This window comes from Pangasianodon hypophthalmus, chromosome 9 (genome assembly GCF_027358585.1).
Source record: "Pangasianodon hypophthalmus isolate fPanHyp1 chromosome 9, fPanHyp1.pri, whole genome shotgun sequence".
In the NCBI taxonomy this organism is placed as follows: domain Eukaryota; kingdom Metazoa; phylum Chordata; class Actinopteri; order Siluriformes; family Pangasiidae; genus Pangasianodon; species Pangasianodon hypophthalmus.
The window spans coordinates 28,521,463-28,549,354 of NC_069718.1; the positions used below are offsets into that span (position 1 = coordinate 28,521,463).

At 38.9% G+C, this 27,892-nt stretch overlaps 1 protein-coding gene across 1 annotated transcript; it reads left to right on the forward strand.

Annotated features, from left to right (window-relative positions):
* Positions 1-27,469, forward strand: LOC113524033 (NACHT, LRR and PYD domains-containing protein 4E-like). The gene is made up of 17 exons (XM_053236582.1): positions 1-306; positions 767-889; positions 3,274-3,328; positions 3,496-3,700; positions 3,989-5,748; positions 13,193-13,474; positions 14,486-14,872; positions 15,509-15,687; positions 15,779-15,945; positions 15,998-16,143; positions 16,324-17,076; positions 19,385-19,578; positions 21,257-21,430; positions 22,546-22,719; positions 25,595-25,768; positions 26,869-27,042; positions 27,271-27,469. The coding sequence occupies exons 1-17, from the start codon at positions 254-256 to the stop codon at positions 27,449-27,451; spliced, it is 5,181 nt and encodes a 1,726-aa protein (XP_053092557.1). The 5' UTR covers positions 1-253; the 3' UTR covers positions 27,452-27,469.
* The last annotated feature ends 423 nt before the right edge of the window (positions 27,470-27,892 follow it).

Sequence of the window (27,892 nt, forward strand, 5' to 3'; positions counted from 1 at the left end):
TCTAAAGCTATAATATATAAACACAGTGAGTATCTAAATCTAAAGCTATAATATATAAACACAGTGAAGTGACACTAGATGCAGAAGAGTTTTGTGGGTTTGTACTGAAGGTTTAATGTACACAGGTTGTTTTAGGACTTGATACCGTGACTATTTCCTGTAAGTGAACTCTGTGCTGATACAGGGTTTGATTTAACACACCGATGTTGGAGTGAAGTAAACGTGTGTCCTGCTGTAATCTGGAGAAGGAGACATGACCTCCAACATGAGTGTGTCTGGAAAACAGGACTTAAAGAAAGACGAGAGGTGAGTTACTTTTCCATTCACCAGCAATAAATACACACCGTCTCATGGGAACAGATCTGTATCTCTAAACACTCACTAGTTAACAGAGGAACTAAACTCTGCTTTAAGGTGTTTAATAGCAGTGAATATATCACTGATCTGATGTAAGAACAGTTTAGAGAAATCATTCACTGAGAGAAGAGTAAAAAGGACTGTGTAATGTGTAGCATAAGAGCAGCATAGCTTTGAGTCAGTGAACTCTACAGGCTTTAAGACCCAGCTGAGTCAGTTAGCTGTGATTGGGACTCCTGACATCAGAGTAATTCCTGAGGTATGAGGCGAGTCTCCTGTTTGAATAAGTGTGCAGACTGTAGCTGAATTAAAAAGATGGAATTATTGGTGTTTAATGATGAACACATTGTTTAACAGTGCTGAGACAGCAGAGTATTAATTATTGCTGATATTTCTGTTGTAATTCTAGAAGGATGAAGAGAAAGAGATCAGACTCACCAGAACCCAGCTGTGTGTCCATGAAGAGTGACGCGTCAATGAAAGATCCACTATACTTCAGAGACAGAGACAGAGACAGTTCTACTGATGTGAGGTCAGTATAGTGAGGTGTTTTACAGCAGTGTTCCACCTGATCAAACTCACTCGTCTCATTATGAAGCCCTTCATGAGCTTTATCAGGTGTTGAAGCAGTAAAACACTAAACTGTGCAGTGCTGCAGCTCTCGGACTGGCAGTGAGGAAAAGTGTTTTAAGAGTTCAGTTCAGCCTGCAGTCCCTGAGCTGGAGGCTCTGTGGTGCTACAGAAGAACATTTACATCTGGGAAATTAATGACAATTTAACTATTTTAATCATTCATTCATTCAAATATTTGTTTATAAATATGTGTTAAGAGGATAGTGTTAAATATCTGCCTTTGTATTTATTTTTTTGTTCTTTGGTGAGGAAAAAAACATCGCCAAAACCTGTAAGCTCTAGGGTTTCCACCTTCAATGAGGAAAAGATTATTTATTTAGTCTTTTTAAATTGTAAAGTGATAAATTTATAGAATGTAAAGTAAAACATTTATAAATGATAAAATTAAAACTATCTAATCATTTTAATCTTCAGTATAAAATCTGAGAATAGATGAGATATTATCAGCATGATTAGGCTAATTTGCACTAAACTGATTAGGCCTAGTTATATAGCCCAATATTACACTGATCCTGATGTTAGCCTAAGAACCTGATTATTTTACATAACAAACATTTATTAAACAACAACATAAAAAAGGAACTGAGTGATTCCTCTGTCTTCTGTTCTTTAGCCAATCGGACATGATTATCACCTGCTGCATACTCCACAGTAAACTGTACAGTACCGCAACCACATGTTTGCAATGATGCGTTCTCACATAGCGTGTTCCCATCATTCCCTGCCCCATAACACTGATTTTGAGCTTGTACACAATTTCTTGTGAAAGTGGTTTAATTTTAGTCACTAGTTTGTTTTTCTCACCTCTGTGTAGACTTAGTGTATGCATGAAACCATGTCCCCTTATTGACTCAATAAGAGACACAATATTTACTTTTCAATCCCGTATTATAAGGGACAGGTGGCAATCCTAGTAAGCTCCCAGTACAGCCAGATAATTCATGTGTTAGCAAAAATCACACTGTGCTTCAGGGAAAAACAATATAAAATAAAAAGAAATGCAGTAACAGTAATAAACACTAGCAGTGCTTCTCCAAGATGGAGTATTTTGTTAATGATGAAGGAATGAAGCTGGACAGGGAATTAGTGATGTTGCTCCTGGACGAGTCTGTAAACACAATCTGTAAGCTTTGAACTGTTTCAGTGGCCTGCTTTACATAACAAATCCAGTAGATAGAGTTTTATCATGGATAATGAATAAGTAAATGTTTTGGATTAACCACCTTGATATTGTAATGTTAGATAATATATAGCTATGATAACAATGCTAATAGCAATAGGTTTAGCTGAAAAATCACTGAGAAATCACTCGTTATAAATGAACGAAGGTGCAATAAATGCACTTTTGACAATTCTCAGAAATCAATATTTGATGACTTTTGCTTATTTCTAGTGCTATAACTTGGCTTTCATGCTAAAATCCTGATATCAGCCACCTGGAGACATGAAGACATGAAGCTCTGAAGCTCATTGATGTATATAAACTAGCCTATAGTCATGCTAGTCACTGTTGTTAACAGCTAGTGAAAGTGTTTTAGCTATAAAAGAGAAACACAGCTGTGCTCCAGTGTTGTCCAGCGTTGAGGCCTTGAATGGAACAAAATCAAAAAAGAAAAACTGAAAAGTGAGCTAGTCAGTTGGAGGAAGATTTTCACTTTATCACCTACTTCTGTATAAGAGCTGTGTGCTGGGTAAATTATAAAGCATAATTAATTAAAGTCACTTGTTGTATAGAGAGAGAGCTCCATAGATCAGTTCCTTATTATTCTGCAGTGTTTTACATTTATGCTGTGTATTATTATTCTTACTACTCCACTGTTCATTATTATGCATTTCTCCACTATTCTGTTATTTTATCATCATTATTCTGTAGTTAGGGATTTTTATCACCTAGATCTAAATAACGAAGTAAAGCAATGCTCTTAATAAATAAATTGCCTTCTTCATTACTAGAAAGTGATGTCATGCTAATGCTAATCCTTGCTAATGGTAGATGAAGTTAATTTGATTGTTGGTACTCTAGCTGAATTTTACTCTACAGGCCACCATAGATCCTGGGGGTGGGGCTTTGTGAACATGGGCGGGAATTGGGGGCGGGCTTAAGGAGTCAAAATCATAAATGTCGAACCACATAATTAACTGTTAGACATCTGAACTTTAAAAAATGTACTTATCTTACCTCAGGCACCTTTAAATATCTTCATCTTTGTATTTATTAGTGTGTGTTGTGCAGCTATGAATACATATAATCCATATTACATGAGGTGTTTTGTTTGTTCACAGACCAAAAAAGAGGAAATCAAACATCAGCAGAAATCAGGTGGAGTCCATATTCAAGGTGTGTGTGACTTGTGTTGTTTAATCGAGGTGCAGCAGCATTATGGGTGATCAGACAGTTGTAACTTTGGTAATAGAAAGAGACTTTTCTTCTTTTCATAAAATAAAAGCATCTCTCACTGTGTAACATTATAATATGTAGACCTGTTACTGTGTGTTTCTAACCAGGAGCTGGAACACAAAGTCATCACTCTGATAAAGAATGAGCTGAAGAGGTTTAGGAAAGTCCTGAGTCCAGATTACCCAGCATGCACTGAGAGGGAGGTGGAGGATGAGGAGGATCTGCACAGTGTCAGAGAGGGAGCGCTGAAGATCACACTGCACGTCCTGAAGAACATGAACCACACAGATCTCGCTAATACACTGCACACCAGTAAGAGCTCTGAGTCATGGCTTTATTCCATCAGGTTCACTTTAGAGAGAGGAAATTGTTTTAGATATTAACACTTTTAGTTTTAAGTTTGATTTTAGTATCATGTACATCTGGTGCTTTTCTGTTCTGTTCGTGGTCCAGCTTGTGGTTACTCTGTACAATGGTCCTGTTCCTTCAGTAATATTTAGTACATGAATCAGGAATGAACAGCAGCATTTGAAAGAATTTTACATTTCATATTGTGCTCAGTGATTTTGCATTAAAACATGTTATTACTTTATTTATTAGAACTCGCCTCTGTGTATCAGGCAAAGTTGAAATCCAACCTGAGAGAGAAGTGTAAAAGAATTAATGAAGGAATCTCACAGCATGGAAGCTCAGCACTTCTGAATGAGATCTACACAGAGCTCTACATAACAAAGGGTTGGAGTGGAGAAGTCAACAATGAACATGAGGTGAGACGGATTGAGACAGCGTCCAGGAGACCAGCAACACAGGAGACACCCATCAAATGTAATGACCTCATTAAAGACAAGTCCATCAGAACTGTGCTGACTAAAGGAGTTGCTGGAATTGGAAAAACAGTCTCTGTGCAGAAGTTCATTCTGGACTGGGCTGAAGGAAAAGCAAATCAGGACGTCTTCTTCATGTTTCCATTTCCCTTTAGAGAGCTAAATTTGATGAAGCAGCAAAATCTCAGTCTGATGAATCTTCTTCATCACTTTTTCCCAGAAATGAGAAAACTGCAATTAATAGACTCCTACAAAGTGGTGTTGATCTTTGATGGTCTGGATGAGTGTCGACTTCCTCTAAATTTCCAGAGCAATGAAAGATTGTGTGATGTGACAGAGTCAGCCTCAGTGGATGTGCTGCTGACAAACCTCATCAAGGGGAATCTGCTTCCCTCTGCTCTCCTCTGGATAACCTCTCGACCAGGAGCAGCCAATCAGATCCCTCCTGAGTGTGTAGACCAGGTAACAGAGGTACGAGGGTTCAGTGATCCTCAGAAAGAGGAGTACTTCAGTAAGAGGATCAATGATCAGAGCCTGGCCAATAAAATCATCACACACATGAAGTCTTCAAGAAGCCTCTACATCATGTGCCACATCCCAGTCTTCTGCTGGATTTCAGCCACTGTTCTAGAGAGAATGTTGGGTGAAGCAGAGAGTGGAGAGATCCCCAAGACTCTGACTCAAATGTTCACACACTTCCTTATCTTCCAGATCAAACACAAGGAGCAAAAGTACCATCAGAAATGTGACCCTGATCCTCAGCAGACCAGAGAGAGTATCCTGGCACTGGGAAAACTGGCTTTCCACCAGCTGGAGAAAGGAAACTTGATCTTCTATGAGGAAGACCTGAGAGAGTGTGGCATTGATGTCAGAGAAGTGTCAGTGTACTCAGGAGTGTGTACCCAAATCTTCAGAGAGGAGTTTGGGCTTCACCTGGGGAAGGTGTTCAGCTTTGTACATCTGAGTGTTCAGGAGTTTCTGGCTGCTTTATATGCATTTCTCTCCTTCATCAGCAGAAATGTAACAGAACAACAAATCACTGATCTGTCTGATCTTTTCAGAAAGTCAAACATGTCTGATTTCCTCAGGAGTGCAGTGGACAAGGCCTTACAGAGTGAGAATGGACACCTGGACCTGTTCCTCCGCTTCCTTCTGGGTCTCTCCCTGGAGTCCAATCAGACTCTCTTACAAGGTTTAATGCCACAGACAAGAAGCAGCTCTGATAGCAACCAGGAAACAGTCAAGTACATCAAGGAGAAGATCAGGAAGAATCCATCTCCAGAGAAATCCATCAATCTGTTCCACTGTCTGAATGAACTGAATGATCATTCTCTAGTGCAGGAAATACAAACTTACCTGAACAGAGGAGGTTACAATTGTTTCCGTGGAACCAGTCTCTCTCCTGCTCAGTGGTCAGCTCTGGTGTTTGTGTTACTGACCTCAGAACAACAGCTGGAGGAGTTTGATTTGAGAAAATATGACCCATCAGAGGAATGTCTTCTGAGGCTGCTGCCAGTGGTCAAAGCCTCCAGAAAAGCTGAGTGAGTATTTTTATTCATAAATGTATTACTGCATGGTTTGTTATTTTAGTGTAACACTGAACTGCACTGTTTGGATTAATGCTTGCTAATAGTCACTCTAATCAATTTTAAACCTCTGGTACTTTTACAGAAAATTGTTTCACTTTTTACACTATCGTGTTATGTCTGCGCTTAGGGCTGGGTGATATGGAAAAAAATCTTATCACAAAATATTTTGTTTTCTCTAAAATTGTTGTAAAAATGATCTATTCACAAACTGCTTTTTGTGAATTCTGTGAACTAAACACAGAATTCACAAAAAGCAGTGATGAATGAATTCAGTTTTTGAATAGATCATAGGCACTTTTTCTTTTCTCCTTTGATTTCAAAATGACATTGAACCGAACTTTCACAAATCAGAATAAGAAAAACATAACACTGTAAAAATTGAAACAATATGAATGCAATATCTAAAAAGTACATATTAAATCATTCTATTCAACTTCAAGTTTCAGGAGTCCAGTTGACAGTAGCACCTCCTTTTTGTGCTGATGCCTGTTCTGTGTCGGAGTGTTGTGGGGAGTTTCGCTCTGTCACACTCCTCCATGCTTGTTTTTGTCACAGCACACCACTACTAGCTCCTAGTTCTGACCTTAATGATGTAAATCAGCTGCTAAAAAGTAGCTTTTGTGACATTGGCAATATAGAGGACATAGAAATCTATAGACCTCTATCAATAGACATTATTCATTATTCTTTTTTCTCGTCTTATGATATGTATCACCATATTGCTGTCAGATCAACCCAGACAGTAAACTCCACTTCCCATTCTGCATTGTGGCCAACAAAAATGGCCTCCACGGACTCCATTTTCCAGAAAACACACACTTCGCTACATTCACAATCACCATCGTTCTGGTCACACACACCTGAACTCAATTATCTCATTACTCACTCACAGTATTTAAAGACTTTCAGAACTTTCACTAATTGAGAAGTATATGATCCAGTCCCTACTGTTTGTGACTATACCAAGCCTTTTTCCCTGCCTTATTATTATGTTGCTGATTTTGTGCCTGTCTTCTGTTTGTGCCTGTTGTCTTACCTCTGATATACTGTTTGCTGATTGCCTGACCTCTGCCTGTCACTGGATCTGAGTATTGTCCTGTGTTTTGGATTTGTTTGCTGTTCTCTCCATTAAACACTGCCTAACTGTATTTGCATCTGTCTGAGCCATCTTTACATGACAATCGCACAGCCCTATCTGCACTGATGGACACACGTGAGAGAAAATAAGTACACTTTCACACCTACCTTGTTTGGTTTGGACAGATTAAGCTTTTTCTTTAGTATGGATCTGTATGCGAACACTCCACCTGTACTCGGGTCCACACCAAACACCTGAATCAGTGTCTGTGTAAAATCAGAGGGGGGAGAGCACAAGGTGCTGTGAGTAATGCAAGACCCCAGATGTGAAAATACAACCAGCCCTGCTGGTAACACCTGAATGGACTTACCCCTATTAATCTAGAAATTAAAAAAGGGCCAAAAAAAGTAAATCTAAACGCAATTGCATAACAACAAGCCCTGAGCAGTTTGAATATAGATAAAGGATTTTGTACAGTGGCAGACTTAACGATCTTGGAAGCATTTATCGACTACTACTACTACAAACAGCACAATATGGATTCCAAAGCTGACACACCACAAATAAAAAAAGAGGTAAGACTCCTGGCAGGTAATAATGAGAAACTCAACTTACTGACATCCGTAAACGAAGAACTCAAAGAACTCCACGCAAGGTTGGAATACACCGATCAGCCATAACATTATGACCACTGACAGGTGAAGTGAATAATATTGATTATCTCGTTACAATAGCACCTGTCAAGGGTTGAGATATATTAGGCAGCAAGTGACCACACCTTCAGGGATCTAGTGGAGTCCATGCTTCGACGGGTCAGGGTTGTTTTGGCAGCAAAAGGGGGACCAACACAATATTAGGCAGGTGGTCATAATGTTATGGCTGATCGGTGTATGCACGTAACCACATTGCTACCATAGACAAAGCTACACTGAACTACAATCAACTGTCGAATCATTAACTGAACAAATTGGAAAGGTAAAAAAAGAAAATAAACTAATGAAGGAAACTGTGTTGGACTTACAAACATGAACCATGCAGGATTATTTGATCTTTACAGGTGTACCAGAAAATTCATTCGATGACCCAGAGACACTGGTTAAAGACTTCATGAAAACACAGCTAAAACTCCCACCGGACGTTATGGATAATATAACATTCCATCGAGTCCACTGCCTCGGTACAAGAATCCACAAAGGACCCAGACCCATTGTTGCCAAATTTGAACAATTTAAACAGAAAGAACTTGTAAAAAGCAAAGGAAGAGAACAGAACTGTACACAAAACCTTCTCTTAAATGGTGCCTCAATATTTCACTACTCAAAGATGCAGAATTTATTACATTAATACGAAGAGGGTGGACATCCTTTATGGAAGTGAACGACTCCCCATAGACTACAGCATCAGTATTATGGGAAACAGCAAAAGTAGTAATCAGGGGAATAATATCATATTCATCATATAAGAAGAAAAAAAACAATTGGAATTAGAAACTCAGCTGGAACAGAAGATTAAAGAATTATCAGACAGATACACTACCATACTTCCGCTCTCCAGTGAGGCTTGGAATTCTGCAGCTCAGGATTCATTTCTTCCACTTTGTGTTGGAAATATTAAGTATTTAGGCATTAACATCTCCTCCAGGCTGTCAGAGCTGTTCTCGCTTAACTTCACTCCACTGCTTAAAACAATAGCTGATTACCTTAGACACTGGCTGAATCTTCCTCTTTCATTAATAGGACAAATAGCAACTATCAACATGAAAATTCTCCCTCAGATGAATTCTCTTCTCAATGCTCCCTGTTATGCCTACAGAAAAATGGTTTCAATCGCTTAATTCTTCAGTCTCCCATTTTTACAGGAGGAATAAAACAGCAAAAATTAAATATTCTATATTCCAAAAAAATAAATCTCATGGAGGTTTAGAAGAACCAATTTTTTTGTATTATTATCTATCAAATCAACTGCAATATTTAGTCAAATGGATTCATCAAAGCAATAACAACATCTCATAGACACAACTGGAACAAACATACTGTAAAAAACTCACACTTGCAGATTTGTCATTTCTCAACACTTCGCTCAAGAACCACACCTGTTTTAAAAACATAGTTATCTCTACAACTCTGACAGCCTGGTGGAAAGCTTTGAGAATCACCAATTCTACTCTAACACCATGTAAATATACCCCATTTGTCAAAATAAAGACACACATGGGAACAGAAAGGAAGTACACATCATCATCATCATCATCATCATCATCTCTTCCACAATAATCACTTCCTGTCATTCAAAGATTTACCCCAGAAATACAAATTTGGGAACCAGCAGTTTTTTTCAATATATACAAATTAAATCAATTATTAGAAGTAAAATCGACATAACAGATAATACATTTAATCCCCCCAAGATATTAGATGACATAATCCAATTTAAAGCTCAGAAAAAAATAATTTCTAAATTATACAACCTACTAGTCAAAACAGATAGCACCATATATGTCCCTAAAGTTAAATCGAACCGTGATCTTTCTACCTCTCCCACATTCACTATCTGGACAGACGTGTAAAAATACATTCACGATGATAACAAACACTAACTTACAGCTCATCCAATACAAAATCATTCATAGAATATATATTACACAATATAAAAAATACAAAATGGGATTAGTAGATACTGACATCTGCTCACAATGTACCATGGGTGTCACAGATAATTATTTACATGCAAATTAGGCATGTCAACCAGTCCAAAAATTTTGGTTGTCAGTCATACAAAAACTTTCGGCTATCATGAGCTAAAAAAAAAAACTGTATGCTGCCCTTCGAATAAAACTGGAAACCATTCCTAAACCATTTCAAACATAAAGTAAATACAGACTGATGCCACATACCTCCCTTATTATTTACTTTTTTTATTGTCTAAAAAATATTTTTTAGTTACTTTATTTATTATAATTACTTTTCTTCTTCTTTCTCCTTTAACTTTATTTTTTCATGTGTTTGTTCACCTCCTTAATTATTATTGATGATATCAATATTATTATTATTGTTACGGAGGCTGCTGTTGTGCCTACCATTGTTAACATTGTTACCATGATATTTAATTATTATTAGCCTATCGCTCAAATTTTTTTTTCCCTGTTTAAGTACGCAAGTTGATTGATGCCTTAAGGCTCATTAAGCAAATCTTTTGGCCTAGCCTTGTGGCTCGTGGTGGGATTGCCCCCCTGGGGTACTGGGGATGGGTGAACTCATTATGAGATGCTGTGTAGGGAGCCCGGGATGCCCAAACACAATGTAATTGTCATTCAAGTAACGCCTGAAATGATAATACACAAAAAATTCTAAAAAAAAATTAATAAAGAAATAAAATTGGAGGTCTCAAGGTGAAAGATTTGTAACTGTATGAGTACAAAGAACAACACACACCAACTGTCTCTTTTACTGTCTCTGTGAAATTCAACATATAACTCACTGACTAGTATTGGCATGTTATTAACTGGTAATGTACAGTTCTATAATTATTTATTTTCTGTAATAAAATGCACTATATCTGCAGTGTTGCTTGTAGAAACTTGCTTGTAGAACACAGATCAGAGTGTATTGTTTGTAGGCTGTTCGCTCTCACATGTGTGTATGTACATGACCTAATGGTCTTATAATAAATTGTAGCTGAGAGATTGTGGAGTGCAGAAAGACGTCCCTGCTCCTGTAAATGTGCTGATGTGGTGTCCTGTCCTCTGATTTGTGTGTGTGAGAGAAACACACTGACATTTCTGTTACATGTTCAACTTTAGCTGTATTATGGCTGTGTTTGTGTGTTTGAGATCAGTGTTCTGATATTTCATTGTTTCTCTTCCAGTCTGTGGAAGTGTAATCTGACAGAGGAAAGCTGTAGAGTTCTGTCCTCAGTTCTCAGCTCAAACTCCTCCAGTCTGAGAGAACTGAACCTGAGTGACAATAAACTGCAGGATTCAGGAGTGAAGCTGCTCTCTGCTGGACTGGAGAATCCACACTGTACACTGGAGATACTGAGGTATACACACACAGACACACACACATACTAGACTGAGATATTTTTGTAATCTGACATAAAAGATTATAGCCCAAATTACATTTCACTCTGTGTAATCACCTTGCATCACCCTGAATCTACAGCACTGGGCTCGTTAGACTTCACCCTTCATACCAATCTGTTTGTTTTTCTTATGACCGCTGGTAGGCCTGTCACGATAATTACGTATTCAACTTATTGTACGATATATGAACATGACTTCGATTTTTGCTGATCTCGATATTGCCCATTTTGTTTACGTGTTTTTTTTTTACATAAGAATGAATGTTGCCAACATTTTAGCCATTCACTGCTTCTGTCCTCTCGTCTCCTCTAGGGCTGTCAAATTAAAATTTTACTTATTTTATTTAAAATATTTGTCAAATTTAAGATAAAAATCCACACTCAAATGCAAAACCTGTGTGCATTTGAATTTAAGCAAGTACTAGCACCAATTTTAATTAAAACATACTGTTGAAAAAATGATGCTCAAAATATTAACAATTCACTAACAATGTTTCTTGAAGAAAAAAATCTAGAAAAAATAGTTCTAGTGTTTCAAATAATCCAGTCATGGTGAATAATGTTAGGGATTGAGCCACTTAAACTGCATGAGCTGAACAGTGAATGAACACCTGTAAACTGAAGCGCTTAACTAGCGGGTTAATTAACTCACCCAAATACATTCTATACACATATGAGATTAATCAGACATATACACAACATAAACGTAATATTACAACTTGCTTGTGCACAAAATGACACGAATGCACAAGTGAACTTGAGCTTAAGTAAGGCGCTAGGTAGCACACCGAAACACAGACAGTGAATAACTAAAGCATAAAGAATTCACAATATTATATTACAGTTCATTCTATTTATTATTTTGGCTGTATGGTTTTATTTTATTTATGTTTCATTTATTTAGCGACATTTTTTGGCATTCCAATTCCAGTGTCTGTATATTCTTAAGAATGAAAAGTTCATTGCTCTTTGAAGGGGTGTACTTGCATTATTATGCTATTATATTATCATTATATCAGTGGCATAAAATGGTCTTAAAATGACAATAAGTGCTGTTGCACTCGGTTTAAAAAACATCCAAAAAGGGGGAGTCACTTGACCAGCTGAATATGATGGCCGCTTAGATAATTTGTTCCGAGCCCAAGCCCACTAAATTGTTGTTTTAACCCATCCAACCAATTTTCCTCACAGTCCTATAATGGCTCAGCACTTTTAAGAGACTATGGCTACGAACTCCAAGAATACTTGACAAAAAAGAGTACTAACCCCCTTTCATCAAACTGCATTTTGACAGTTCTATCGTCCAATCAGAGTGCGCCACGTCACGAAGTCCCTCCCCTTTTTATCCAATCAGAGCGCACCGTGGCGGAAAGTCCTGCCCCCCTTTCAACCGATGAGATTCTTCTTTTTTCCAGATGTCCTGCCCCGATCCCCCTCCCTAATTTTTGTGGGTCCGTTCAAGCGCATCTGTGTTCCGTGCGGGGGTCCGTTCACGCGCTTCAACCCCCTTTCTCTCTCACCCCCCTCACCCCCCCGGTCTGGGGTCCAGCACACGAGGTCGGATTTCAGGCGGTTGTGCGATTTCGGATCTTTTATTAATATTTCATTTATTTATTTTTGAAATATAAACAGTATCCCTGTTATATGCGAAAAGAGGATTAATGGCCCATCACGGGTGTTCTATTATCAGTGAGACTATTATTTTGATTTTTCAAGATTCTGACAAAGACGGCCCGTGGAAAACCAGTGTGTATCTTCTCCGCACTCAAGCACCACTGGCGGGTCCGTTGAGCGAGGAATGGCCTCTGAATTTCTGCGGACAGGGTGGACGATGGGGTTATGTTTTTAGATACGAAACCGGGGAATTGCAGCTATATCAGGTGAAGTGTGAAGAGAGACCGGGGGTCTCGACGTGTCTAGCCTCATTATCCTCTAACGACTGGGGTGTGTTAAAGAAGGTTGTCCTTGAGAATTTTGACAAGGATGAAGGAAAATGGAGAGGGAACGGGAGGGCCTCTCTCCCGGAGACTTTTCCCAGCACCCCGGAGGTTTCAGAGCGAAAAGTCAGGTTTATGGCTATCTGGATGACTAGAGCCTCAGGCACAGGGTGCTGGTTCTACAGGGCCTCTACTTCGTTTTATGGTATAAAAGAAGACACGACCGAGAGAGGAGAAGAGCGAAAGAGAGAGAGAGAAAGAGAAATATGGAAAACTGCTGTGAACACGTGCTCAAGAGAATCAGGCCTACCCGGATCGTGTTGAGGGGGATAGAAGAAGAAGAAGAAGAAGAAGACAGAATGTCCGACCATCCTTCATCTCCGGAGGAGAGTTACGCCGTTCCTTTGCCGCCGACCCCTCCCCCGACCCCTGAGTTCTCGCAACAGCTTTCACTCCCTCGCTCCGAGGAACCTGTCGTCTCAGGTCGCGAGGAGACCGTCGTCTCGGAGCACACTGGCGAGGATCCTGTGGGGATGGACGTTCAGGACATATATGGAGAGCTACGGATTTTACGAGACGTGCGAGGGCGACGTAATTAGGCCGGCAACAGAGATTCTTTTGCTGGGGTATAGATCAGGAGGATCGATCTACGAGCGCATCTACCGAATGTACGATGAAATCAAACCTGACGAGGAGAGAATAGAGCGTTTCATAAAGCTGGTCATGGACTGCCAATATTCCCGTTAACCTGATTTTATTCCATGCCATCATATATGCATTTATTCAGTGTGTTTTTTGCAGCTACCTCTTATATTTTATTCTATACTATTATATATTTGATTATTCAGTGTGTTTTTTTTGCTGTGCTGCTAGCTATTATATATATTTGATTTTATTGCTGACACGTATTTGTATATAGGTTTTGAACGAGTGTGTTTGATTTTATTCTATACTATTATATATTCAGTTATTCAGTGTGTTTATGCAGCTACTATGTGGTACTCTGGGCCATTCAATCTTGGTTCAAACTTTGTTTATGATAAAACATTAATAACGTTTGTGTGTGTGTGTGTGTGTGTGTGTATAAAAAAAAGTTGAATAAAAAGTCTGAATAAAGACTCACGCCTTTCTCTGTGTGTATAATAAAAAATTGAATAAAAAGTTGTAGTAACGCAGAGCCATCAGTTCTTATGTCTTTATTAACAATACCCGAAGACATGAAAATAAGCTGCCCAAGCTTACAACATTATTGCTTTATCAGATTATAACGACGGGTACAATTATTTATTAACGGTCATAGATGTATTTTCCAAGAAAGCTTACGTCAGAACTCTCAAAAGAAAAACATCCACGGAGGTGGTAAAGGCTCTAGAATCCGTTTTCTCCGAAAGCCAGACACCTGTAAAGTTACAGACCGACGCCGGAAAAGAATTTTTTAACAAGGCTTTTGAAGGTTTGATGAAATGCATTTTTCCAAATACAGCGAACTCAAAGCCTCGATGGTCGAAAGATTTAATCGTACTTTAAAAGGTCGAATGTGGAGATATTTCACAGCTAAAAACACCTTGCGATACCTCGACGTGCTGCAGGACTTGGTGAAAAGCTACAATAACAGTTATCACAGCAGCATTAAAATGGCGCCGGCTCAGGTGACCTTGGAGAACTTCGATCGAGTGTTTCAGAACCTGTATGGTAAGCCGCCAGTCCGGAAGGCTAGATTGAAGATGGGTTTTGAGACGGGGGATCTCGTCAGGATATCGAAATTAAGAGGGGTGTTTGATAAAAAATACGAACAGAGTTTTACAGACAAGCTTTTTTCGGTGGCCGAACGCCTCCCTCGCGACCCTCCGGTGTACAGACTGAAAGATTACAACGGAGAACCGGTCCGAAGCACCTTCTACGAGGCCGAGTTGCAAAAAGTAAAAACGGACGGGGGCAAAGTCTACCACGTGGAGGAGATTCTGAAGAGGCGTACGGTCAGGGGCAAAAATCAGGTCTTTGTACGGTGGAAAAACTGGCCTGAGAAATTCAACAGCTGGATCAGAGAGAGTGATTTAAAAAATGTATAAAAAACGGACGACGTCCGTGAGGGTTCATCATTTCCCAGTCATGTATGGGCCGAAGCACGAGGGTTTTTACATCACCCTGCCATCCAACGCCAGCCTCGATATTTTTAAAGATAACAAAATCTCCAGTTACCGCGTGGATCTGGCCCAGCATATCGATCTGGAAGGGGAATGGGAGGTCGTCTTGACAGAGATTTCCTATCCTCATACGTGGTATACTGTACCCGAAGAATGAGCATACTATGAATATAAGTTTAAACCAGAAACCCCGGAGACAAAGAGCAAGGTGCGTCATCACAAATTCCCGACGGGGGTTTTCACTAACCTGGGACAGTTCAAAATGGAGATGGAGGCTTCGTTTAGAAAAATCAACTCCAACATTTACCTGTCCTGCAACAATTATCTGAGGAAATTCGATTTCCTTACATTATGGGTGTGAGACCGGGAGAATGGATAGAATTCGACAGGAAGCTGGCCGATTACCCCGCTGATCTACGAGCGGGATTTTATCACATATTCTGTTACTGCGATGCGGTTCGCCCTCAGTTGATAGGCGACGCTTATGCCCCGCTGATGAGGGTGGTCGACGTGCGCGGCGTGTATGGGGACGTAGTAACCTTACGCTTCGATCTGCCGTATTATTTACCCGTGAGCGAGTGGCACATCGAGAACATAAAGGTCGAGATAAAAACGGATCAGAACCAAGAGAATTCACTTACGGGAAGGTCATCGTGACGCTTCACTTTAGACCGAAAACATACGGTGTATGAATCTATATAAAATCCATCCTTTAACGCGACTGTCATTCAATCTCAGGCCAGAGAGGACGAAGTTACGTTCGAGGGCGTCGGAGAACGAATTAAAAAATAAAATGGCTCGGGTACTAGCAATGGAAGACCCTCACAGATTCGTCCGTTACTACGAAAATCAGGCCGGAGGCGATTTAGGAGGATTTTACGGAGCCCCTGTAATGTATGGCCGCGGTATCGGCTCGATATTCTCAAAACTGTTTCATTTCTCCCCTGCTGAAAAAAGGGTTTGACATTGCCAAATCCCATCTTAAAATGTCCGCCACCCGTATCGCTACGGATGCGGTCGGTAGAGTCGTGGGGAAAATGTCGAGCTTCGACGATCGGAAAAAACAAGAGGGGTCAGGGGGCATCGTGGTTTTGTCGCGAAGGGTGAGGAGACGACCTCCGGGGGAGCGCCTCTCGTCGAGTTCTAATAAACGTTGGAGGGGTGAGAAGAAGAAAACAGTCGGCAGAAGCGGTCGCCCGAAGAGGAAACCCTCCCAGAGCTCCGATATATTTTAACCGACGTAGGGGAAATTCAAACAAAAAAACATGGCGCTCTTGCATCAGAAATCCCTCGAGTGCACGCTGCGCGAGCTGGATCTATTTTCTGCACCTATGACACAGCTTTCGATCAAAGATATAATATACACCGAAATCTCCCTCGTGTCTGCCATCACGGACACGGGGCCCATCGAGTTTTTCATCCCCGGAGATGGGGAAAAGTATCTCAATCTGAATGACACCATGCTGCATACCAATGCCGATAGTACGGACCTGGCCGACGAGGCCGCGGTAGGGCTCATCAATTACCCTCTGAATACGATATTCAGTCAATGCGACGTCATTCTGGGGGATCGTCTAATCTCGCAATCAAGCGCCACACATCCCTACCGTGCCATGATCGAGACTCTGCTCAACTTTTCACCGGATACCCTCAGGAGTCAATTCACCGCCGGTCTTTTTTACAAAGACACTGCAGGAGCCATGGACTCTGTAGCGGTCGCCAACGGTCCTAACAGAGGATTAAACAAGAGAGCCGAATTCAGCGCTAATTCTAGAGAAGTGCACCTGCTCGGCCCTCTCCACGGGGACATATTTTTCTGCGAGAGACTTTTGCTGAACTCAGTCAACATGACGATCAAACTGACACGCGCCGGCGACGCTTTCTGTCTCGTGGGAGTGCGCGACTCGGGATTCCGACTGAACGTGCTGGGAGCGTCTCTCTTTGTGAAAAAAGTGACCATAGCCCATGCCGTGCGGTTAGGGCACGCGGCGGCCCTGATGAAAGCCAACGCGCTATATCCCCTCTCACGCGTCATCGTGAAAACCTGTTCCATCCCAGCAAACTCTAGGATATGTAACCAGGAGAATCTATTTCTCTGAACCACTCCTGAGTACGTGGTTTTAGGTATGGTGCACCACGAAGCGTTCATGGGGAGAAGAGACCTGTCCCCATTTAACTTTGTACATAACGACGTAGAATACCTGGCTCTCTGTCAGGATGGTAGACAGATCCCCGCCAAGGCTTTCCAGCCCCAATTCAAGTGTGGGCTTCCGACCAACTACCCTCTCTGAATCCTTCCTTTAGACCTCCCGCCTACTTCGTGGTCAACACGCACCCTGCCCACATGCCCGGATAGCATTGGCTAGCATTAACCCTGGAAAAGGAGGGTGAAGCCACATTTTTTGACTCTTACGGATTTCCCCCGGACTTTGCGCATTACCCTTCGACCATCCTGCAGTTTTTGTAAAAACGCTCTGAAAACATCAAGTACCACAGCCCTCAGTTACAACAGTCTATGTCTACCGTATGCGGTCATCACTGCGTCTATTATCTTTACCACCGAGCCAGAGGCTTATCTTTTGACCAAGTATTGTCTTTGTACAATGAGGAGGACTTGATAAAAAACGATCTTATGGTGTATGACTTTGTGAAAAAATGTGGGTTAAAAATAAAAGCGATTATTGCGGGGGGGCAGAGTGCGTGTTGACCACGAAGTAGGCGGGAGGTCTAAAGGACAGATTCAGAGAGGGTAGGTGGTCGGAAGCCCACACGCCACGAAATACGTTCCTTGGAAGATGCTGCAAAAGACTGAAAATTATCCATGTTTAGTAATAATCCACCAACACCTGTCTTTTAGAGTCAATCTCTAGAATAGAATTGTAACAAGCATAGACGATAAGAGTAGTGGTATTTGCTAAAGGCACTCTGAATCTCATCTCCAGTCTCAAATTACCGCTCGATACGACTGACAACGCATCATTGTCGTTGGCTGGGTTGAGATTAAAAGCGAACAGGGCGTATCCTTCTTTAAATTTGCTGAGGGTAATACTCAGAGGTAAGTCTTTCAGATGTCTCCCAGTAGCCATGAACATGTTGTAAAACTCTCTGACGGATTGTCTGTTGTTGAATTGGGGCTGGAAAGCCTTGGCGGGGATCTGTCTACCATCCTGACAGAGAGCCAGGTATTCTACGTCGTTATGTACAAAGTTAAATGGGGACAGGTCTCTTCTCCCCGTGAACGCTTCGTGGTGCACCATACCTAAAACCACGTATTTAGGAGTGATAGATTCTCCTGGTTACATATCCTAGAGTTTGCTGGGATGGAATAGGTTTTCACGATGACGCGTGAGGGGGGATAGAGAGCGTTGGCTTTCATCAGGGCCACACGGCAGGGGCTACGGTCACTTTAACATTACTCACTGGCGTAAGGCACCTGATGCCCTGGAAATTCTCCTATAAAATCTGTATGACTTGTATCTCTTTATTTTCCAAACAGTAGACTCAGAGCTTGTGTGTGTTTGTTGTTTTTGTGTGTAGCAGATTATGTCAGTCTTCATACAAGTAGTTGATTTTTCCTGTCTTAATGTGGCCACGTTTCTGTCATTCTTGTATACTGCCCTGTATTTCCTGGTTTTATGATGTTGATGTGCTTGTTCAGAGCGAATGAATAAACAAATAAAAATTTGATCACAAAAAGTCCAAACCAATCCTCTTTAAAATATTTGTTAACTGCAAATAAGATGACTTGGATTTTTTTTTCTTATCTTTGAAAATCAGAGGACGTAGCCCTGCTAGTACACTGACACGAGCTGTTATGTTATTGTGATGTTGATGTGCTTATTCAGAGTGAATGAATAAATAATAAAAATTTGATCACAAAAAAAAATTCAAAACAATCCTCTTCTTTTTTTGTTTTCATTTGTTTTTTGTTTCATTCGTATCTTTGAAAGACAGAGGGCTTAGCCCTGCTATTACACTCATATGAGCTGCCCTGCATGTTATTAACTGGTAGGGTACAGTTCTATAATTCTTTATTTTCTGTAATAAAATGCACTATATCTGCAGTGTTGGTTGTAGAAACTTGAACACAGATCAGAGTGTATTGTTTGTAGGCTGCTCGCTCTCACATGTGTGTGTTATGTACATGACCTAATGGTCTTATAATAAATTGTAGCTGAGAGATTGTGGAGTGCAGAAAGACGTCCCCGCTCCTGTAACTGTGCTGATGTGATGTCCTGTCCTCTGATTTCTGTGTGTGAGAGAAACACACTGACATTTCTGTTACATGTTAAACTTTAGCTGTATTATGGCTGTGTTTGTGTGTTTGAGATCAGTGTTCTGATATTTCATTATTTCTCTTCCAGGCTGTGTGAGTGTAATCTGACAGAGGAAAGCTGTAGAGTTCTGTCCTCAGTTCTCAGCTCAAACTCCTCCCATCTGAGAGAACTGGACCTGAGTAGAAATAAACTGCAGAATTCAGGAGTGAAGCTGCTCTCTGCTGGACTGGAGAATCCACACTGTACACTGGAGAAACTGGGGTAAGATCATCAAACACACACACACACATTAAGTATATTAATGAATGTCAAATCATAATAATAATAATAATAATAATAATAATAATAATAATACTAATAATAATATCATATAGCACCTTTCATACATAAAATGCAGCTCAAAGTGCTTCACAATGGGAAAAATATAATAAAATGAAAACAATAAAACAATAATAACGCAAAACAACCTAAAAATAAAATATTAAAACCTTCAAAGTCATTAAGAAATAAATATATGTAATCAAACAGAAAATAAAGTATTAAAAAGACCATTAAGAGATCAAAAGTCAGTTTTATGTATAAAATCAAGAAGACTAATTAAAAGGCAAGGTAAATAAATGTGTGTAAGCTCCTTTTTAAATATATTTAGTGAAGCAGTTTCACCGAGCTTCTTCTTATTAAAATTCACCTTAAGGAAGCCAGCATTTGTTGATGTTAAAAAAATGATTTGGGTGAAATCCATCAGGCATTCTGCTAAATACAAAAGTGCAATGCAAATAAGAGTTTAAACTAATAAGAGTACTTTAAAATCGATTCTGGATGTCACAGGTAACCAGTGCAGTTCCTGCACAATAGGAGTAATATGGTCTCTCTTTAGTTTGTGTTAGAAGCTGAGCAGCTGCATTTTGTACTAACTGGAATCAATAAATAGTGTTTTTGGGAAGTCCATAAAAGAGAGCATTACAGTAATCTAATCTACTTAGAATAAATACATGGATGAGTTTTTCTGCATCTTCTTTAGGTAAAAATGGACAAAATTTTGTAATGTTTCTCAAATAATACAATGCGAACCTTAGAGATATTATTGATGTGAGGAACAAAGCTGAGATCAGAGTCGACTATTACACCCAGATTTCTAACCTATAACCAGCTCATTTTTCAATAAGTATTCTTTTTTATCTTCTACAGTTAATATCTCCATTTTATCCTGATTTAACTGTAGAAAGTTCTCTAACATGCAGTCAGATATTTCATTCAAGAATATAATCAGTTTGTTAATTGGATCTTGATTACTCAGTGACACTGATATATAAATTTGTGTGTCATCTACATAACTATGAAAACTGATTTCATGCTTTCGAGTCTACCAAGAGTTAACATGTAGAGGGAGAAAAGCAAGTGTACTAAAATAGATCTTTATGGAACACCAAATGAAATATATGTTATCTGTCCTCATGGAGCTGTTACTATTTTCTAGACTTGTTTCTATTGTTCTGTGGGAGCAAAAATATTCCAGAAAATGTTTGTAATGGAAAGTAAATGTGTGCACAATGTACACTGATCTACACACTGAACACACTGTAATGAAGCAGTAAAGGATAGTGTGTAAATGTGTAAATGTTCTCCAGCAGAACTTTCCCCAGAGCTGCTGAACACACTGTATGAAAAACTCTCTGCTAGAAATAAAGAGACGTGTTTGTTCAGAGTGGCCTCTCTGTTATTATCTTGTTTCAGAAAGTTAAATACATCGTCTCATATGAGCTGAGACACATGGATCTGTCCAAGAGCAGTCCAAGTTTATACACAGGCTGTTCATTTTATATTTTTATCCTGACATTAGAACCTTGTGTTCAGGTAGACAGTTTATTTCCCAACTGATGGAAACACCTCATTTCACAATCAGATAAATAAATCAAACATTTCATCATTTCTCTTTCAGGCTGCGTGAGTGTAATCTGACAGAGGAAAGCTGTAGAGTTCTCTCCTCAGTTCTCAGCTCAAACTCCTCCAGTCTGAGAGAACTGGACCTGAGTTACAACAAACTGCAGGATTCAGGAGTGAAGCTGCTCTCTGCTGAACTGGAGAATCCACACTGTGCACTGGAGATACTGAGGTACACACACACACACACGCATACATACACAAAGAGGACAGATTATCACTTTACCAGAAAATATTACATACAGAAATGATTGTGTGTTTTTAATGTAGCTGTAAATTTTAGAATATGTTTCTAAGAAACTGAAATGTGTTTGTGAGAATCAGATTTACTTTCTAGATTAATTTTATATCATGAATAAATAACAACTGTACTTATGAATTGTAATTATTACAGTTTAAATCTTAAGTCTCTGCCAGAGGTGTTATACACAATGCTATTATCTGTATCTAGTGCTCAAAATATTCATATTTAGTGTTCAAAATATTCATAACTGTGTTTGTATTAGGATTTAAACAGGAATTGGGCATGGTCTGCACCAGAGTTTTTTTTTTATTTATTTTTATTATTATATAAATTTATTCAACTCCTGAACCAGACGTCCTGTGGAATTTTCTGGAAAGCTTTCTATCTTCTATTTAATGTGACTGAGTAAAAGATCTAACTATGTTTTAAAACAACATCGTCTTTCCCAAATCAAGAAGCTGTTATTTACCGTTGACAACAACAGCCACCTAATAACATTTGATCAGATTTACTTTAGCTTTTGTGTTTGTTACATTCCAGAAAGATCAGAAAAGTTCACTGGACACGCTATCAGAATCTGTTATAAAGCTGGAGATGGTACCGGCTCCATGAGGACAGATACCTTCAGAGAAATTGACTTATTGACCTCACTGTAAAGTACCACTAGTACTGGCATGTTATTAAATGGTGGTGTACAGTTCTATAATTCTTTATTTTCTGTAATAAAATGCACTATATCTGCAGTGTTGGTTGTAGAAACTTGAACACAGATCAGAGTGTATTGTTTGTAGTCTGCTCACTCTCACATGTGTGTGTTATGTACATGACCTAATGGTCTTATAATAAACTGTAGCTGAGAGATTGTGGAGTGCAGAAAGACGTCCCTGCTCTTGTAAATGTGCTGATGTGGTGTCCTGTCCTCTGATTTCTGTGTGTGAGAGAAACACTCTGACATTTCTGTTACATCTTAAACTTTAGCTGTATTATGGCTGTGTTTGTGTGTTTGAGATCAGTGTTCTGATATTTCATCATTTCTCTTCCAGGCTGCGTGAGTGTAATCTGACAGAGGAAAGCTGTAGAGTTCTGTCCTCAGTTCTCAGCTCAAACTCCTCCAGTCTGAGAGAACTAGACCTGAGTAGAAATAAACTGCAGGATTCAGGAGTGAAGCTGCTCTCTGCTGGACTGGAGAATCCACACTGTACACTGGAGAAACTGGAGTAAGATCATCAAACACACAAACACACACGTTAAGTATGTTAATGAATGTCAAATCCTAATAATAATAATAATAATAATAATTATTATTATTATTATTATTATTATTATTATTATTATTATTATTGTTAGGATTTGACATTCATAACAACATCATATAGAACCTTTCATACATAAAAAGCAGCACAAAGTGCTTCACAATAGAAAAGATATAATAAAATGATAAAAAAAAAAATAAAATAATAATAACGCAAAACAACCTAAAAATAGAATATTAAAACCAAAAATGTAATTAAGAAATAAATATATGTAATCAAACTAAAAATAAAGAATTAAAAAGACCATTAAGAGATCAAACATCAGTTTTATGTATAAAATCAAGAAGACTAATTAAAAGGCAAGGTAAATAAATGTGTGTAAGCTCCTTTTTAAATATATTTAGTGAAGCAGTTTCACCGAGCTTCTTCTTATTAAAATTCACCTTAAGGAAGCCAGCATTTCTTGATGTTAAAAAATGATTTGGGTGAAATCCATCACGCATTATGCTAATTACAAAAGTGCAATGCAAATAAGAGTTTTAAAAACTAATAAGAGCTCTTTAAACTCGATTCTGGATATCACAGGTAACCAGTGCAGTTCCTGCACAATAGGAGTAATATGGTCTCTCTTTAGTTTGTGTTAGAAGCTGAGCAGCTGCATTTTGTACTAACTGGAATCAATAAATAGTGTTTTTGGGAAGTCCATAAAAGAGAGCATTACACTAATCTAATCTACTTAGAATAAATACATGGATGAGTTTTTCTGCATCTTCTTTAGGTAAAAATGGACAAAATTTTGTAATGTTTCTCAAATAATACCTATGCGAACCTTAGAGATATTATTGATGTGAGTGTTACCGGCCTCAGACCTAGGGGATATCTGGGTCGGCAACTAAGGACACACAGCCTGTTAAGCACTGTGTACCTGTGAAACTGTGAAACAATAGAGACAGACAAAATGAGTGTCGTTCCCTTGGCGCATCAATTTACTTCTGAGATCGAACCTATTAGTAACCATGAGCACTTCTCATGTTACATGACATCTATACATGGGATAACGTGATATGGATAATACATACACACAACATACACATACACATATGCATCCATTTACCTTACTTATTTCACATAATAAAACATTATCACGCATATAGAGCAGAATATGTGCGCCAACAAATTCCATATACAAAACTTAAAGAGTAAACCAAAGTTCCTAGTTCACTTAACAAGTGTCTCACGTTACTCAAAAGAACCAAACACAAATGTGTCACAAACACACATATCAAGAGAAATACATCAACCACTGTTGCATTTAGAACGTTTACAGTGTAATTTGCATCGTGTCACACACTGAGCATGTGCATGCATAGCATTCAATATGGCTATTGAACAGCTAATACAACAGGTGCACGGTTAGCTGTACCACTAAATAGCAAACAACTCATTGCCAATGTGTTTAAAATTACAGACATTTTGCCATACACTAACATTATACGGTACACTCTCAAATGCACTTAAGGCAGCGTTAATCATTTACACCTATGACCTCAAGTAAATTCAGCCTCAATTTAGCATTCAGCAAAATTAGTTTCTCCAAAACATATTAGAATCGCGCACAGTCACTTAACACACTTCGTGATCACTTTCAATCACGTCAACAAAGTCACGTTAATCAACAGAAAAATGTTTAAAGTATATATTACTTTACCTGTGAAACAATAAAGAGACAGACAAAATGAGTATCGTTCCCTTGGCGCGTCAATGTACTTCTGAGATCACGCCCGGGAGAAAACTAGTCTCTATTGTGCTTCACAGGAGCGCTCAAGCACCATCTACTGATGTGGCGGTGTTCTAATACACACATGCACATGTGCATAAATAACTCCATTGGTAATGTTCCTATTTTAAAATTGGGGGGGGGGGGGGGGGGGGGGGGGGGGTGTCTCTTTTCCATTAAAAATTTAATGTACCCTTCATTAACCCTTTACATGAGGAACAAAGCTGAGATCAGAGTCGACTATTACACCCAGATTTCTAACCTATAACCAGCTCATTTTTCAATAAGTATTCTTTTTTTATCTCCTACAATTAATATCTCCATTTTATCCTGATTTAACTGTAGAAAGTTCTGTAACATGCAGTCAGATATTTCATTCAAGAATATAATCAGTTTGTTAATTGGACCTTGATTACTCAGTGACACTGATATATAAATTTGTGTGTCATCTACATAACTATGAAAACTGATTTCATGCTTTCGAGTCTACCAAGAGTTAACATGTAGAGGGAGAAAAGCAAGTGTACTAAAATAGATCTTTATGGAACACCAAATGAAATATATGTTATCTGTCCTCATGGAGCTGTTACTATTTTATAGACCTGTTTCTACTGTTCTGTGGGAGCAAAAATATTCCAGAAAATGTTTGTAATGGAAAATGAATGTGTTCACAATGTACACTGATCTACACACTGAACACACTGTAATGAAGCAGTAAAGGACAGTGTGTAAATGTGTAAATGTTCTCCAGCAGAACTTTCCCCAGAGCTGCTGAACACACTGTATGAAAAACTCTCTGCTAGAAATAAAGAGACGTGTTTGTTCAGAGTGGCCTCTCTGTTATTATCTTGTTTCAGAAAGTTAAATACATCGTCTCATATGAGCTGAGACACATGGATCTGTCCAAGAGCAGTCCAAGTTTATACACAGGCTGTTCATTTTATATTTTTATCCTGACTTTAGAACCCTGTGTTCAGGTAGACAGTTTATTTCCCAACTGATGGAAACACCTCATTTCACAATCAGATAAATAAATCAAACATTTCATCATTTCTCTTTCAGGCTGCGTGAGTGTAATCTGACAGAGGAAAGCTGTAGAGTTCTGTCCTCAGTTCTCAGCTCAAACTCCTCCAGTCTGAGAGAACTGGACCTGAGTAACAATAAACTGCAGGATTCAGGAGTGAAGCTGCTCTCTGCTGGACTGGAGAATCCACACTGTACACTGGAGATACTGAGGTATACACACACACACACACACACACACACACACAGAAGTCAGATTATCACTTTGTCAGAAAATATTACATACAGAAATGATTGTGAGTTTTTTATGTAGCTATAATTTTTAGAATATGATTTAAATGTTTGTAAGAAACTGAAATGTGTTTGCGAGAATCAGATTTACTTTCTAGATTAATTCTATATCATGAATAAATAAAACTGTACTTATGGAGTGTAATTATAGCTGTTTAGATCTTATGCTCTATGATACACAATGCTATTATCTGTATCTGTTTAGTGCTCAAAATATTCGTAACTGTTTTTATATTCAGATTTTAACAGGAAGTGGGCGTGGTTTGTACCAGAGGTTTTTTTTTTTTATTATTATTATTATTAATTATATCAATTTATTAAACTCCTGAACCAGACGTCCTGTGGAACTTTCTGGAAAGCTTTCTATCTACTATCTAATGTGACTGAGTAAAAAACCTAACTATGTTTCAAAACAACAGTGTCTTTCCCAAATCAAGAAACTGTTAATTACCATTGACAACAACAGCCACCTAATAATATTTGATCAGATTTACTTTAGCTTTTGTGTTTGTTACATTCCAGAAAGATCAGAAAAGTTCACTGGACACGCTATCAGAATCTGTTATAAAGCTGGACATGGTAGCGGCTCCATGAGGACAGATAACATCAGAGAAATTGCCTTATTGACCTCACTGTAAATTACGACTAGTACTGGCATGTTATTAACTGGTAGTGTACAGTTCTATAATTCTTTATTTTATGTAATAAAATGATCTATGTCTGCAGTGCTGGTTGTAGAAACTTGAACACAGATCAGAGTGTATTGTTTGTAGGCTTCTCGCTCTCACGTGTGTGTATGTACATGACCTAATGGTCTTATAATAAATTGTAGCTGAGAGATTGTGGAGTGCAAAAAGACGTCCCTGCTCCTGTAAATGTGCTGATGTGGCGTCCTGTCCTCTGATTTGTGTGTGTGAGAGAAACACACTGACATTTCTGTTACATGTTAAACTTTAGCCGTATTATGGATGTGTTTGTGTGTTTGAGATCATTGTTCTGATATTTCATCATTTCTCTTCAAGGCTGTGGAAGTGTAATCTGACAGAGGAAAGCTGTAGAGTTCTGTCCTCAGTTCTCAGCTCAAACTCCTCCAGTCTGAGAGAACTGGACCTGAGTCACAATAAACTGCAGGATTCAGGAGTGAAGCTTCTCTCTGCTGGACTGGAGAATCCACACTGTACACTGGAGACACTGAGGTACACACACACACACACACACACACACAAACACAGCAGATTTTCAATAAATGTATCATTATCCAGTTTTTTATCTGTGGTAATTGTAATTGTAGTGATCTGATATATTTTCATTGTTGTGTGTGTGAGATGGAGAGTAAATGTACTGTATATAAAGATTTTGTGTAGTTCATGTTTTCAATGCTAAAACTGAGTGTGTTAAGTGTGAGAAGGTTTTCTTTCTTGCAGGATGTGGGGCTGCAGTATTACAGATGAAGGTTGTGCTGCTCTGGCTTCAGCTCTGAGATCAAACTCCTCATCACACCTGAAAGAACTGAATCTGAAATATAATAATCCAGGAGAATCAGGAGTGAAGCTGCTCTCTGATCTACTGAAGGATCCACACTGTAAACTGGAGACACTACAGTGAGTTACTGACTTACTGCCTCTTTACTGTACTGTATGATACTGAATAATATTCACTGTGTTCTATATAATATTGTCAGTTTTATTTTTTGTGTGTGTGTTGGTGTTTATTCTGATGTTTGTTTACACTGATGCTCTTCTCTGTCTTATAGCATTGAGTTGTATTAACTCACCAGGACTGGCGTATGACAGGAGTCTCACCTCAAACCTCTTTTCCAGGATAAAGCAGTTTTGGTGAAGCGTTAGAACCCGTCCCACATTTCCAGCAGTTTGGGAGCTGAATCATTCATATTCAGATGTAGAAGTTCCATAACAATAACCGTGACTGATCACATCCTTTTATCCACTCAGCTACAAGTTACTTCAGGCTTTAATAACATATTTTACAATCCAAAGTCAAATCCTTCAGCATCTACACACAACACAGAGATATCATCACATCATC

Coding starts and splice junctions, on each gene's coding strand:
- LOC113524033 (XM_053236582.1), top strand. CDS start 254: ATGACCTCCAACATGAGTGTGTCTGGAAAACAGGACTTAAAGAAAGAC. Junction 21,431..22,545: donor TGTGCACTGGAGATACTGAG/GTACACACACAC, acceptor TTTCTCTTCCAG/GCTGCGTGAGTGTAATCTGA. Junction 25,769..26,868: donor TGTACACTGGAGATACTGAG/GTATACACACAC, acceptor TTTCTCTTCAAG/GCTGTGGAAGTGTAATCTGA.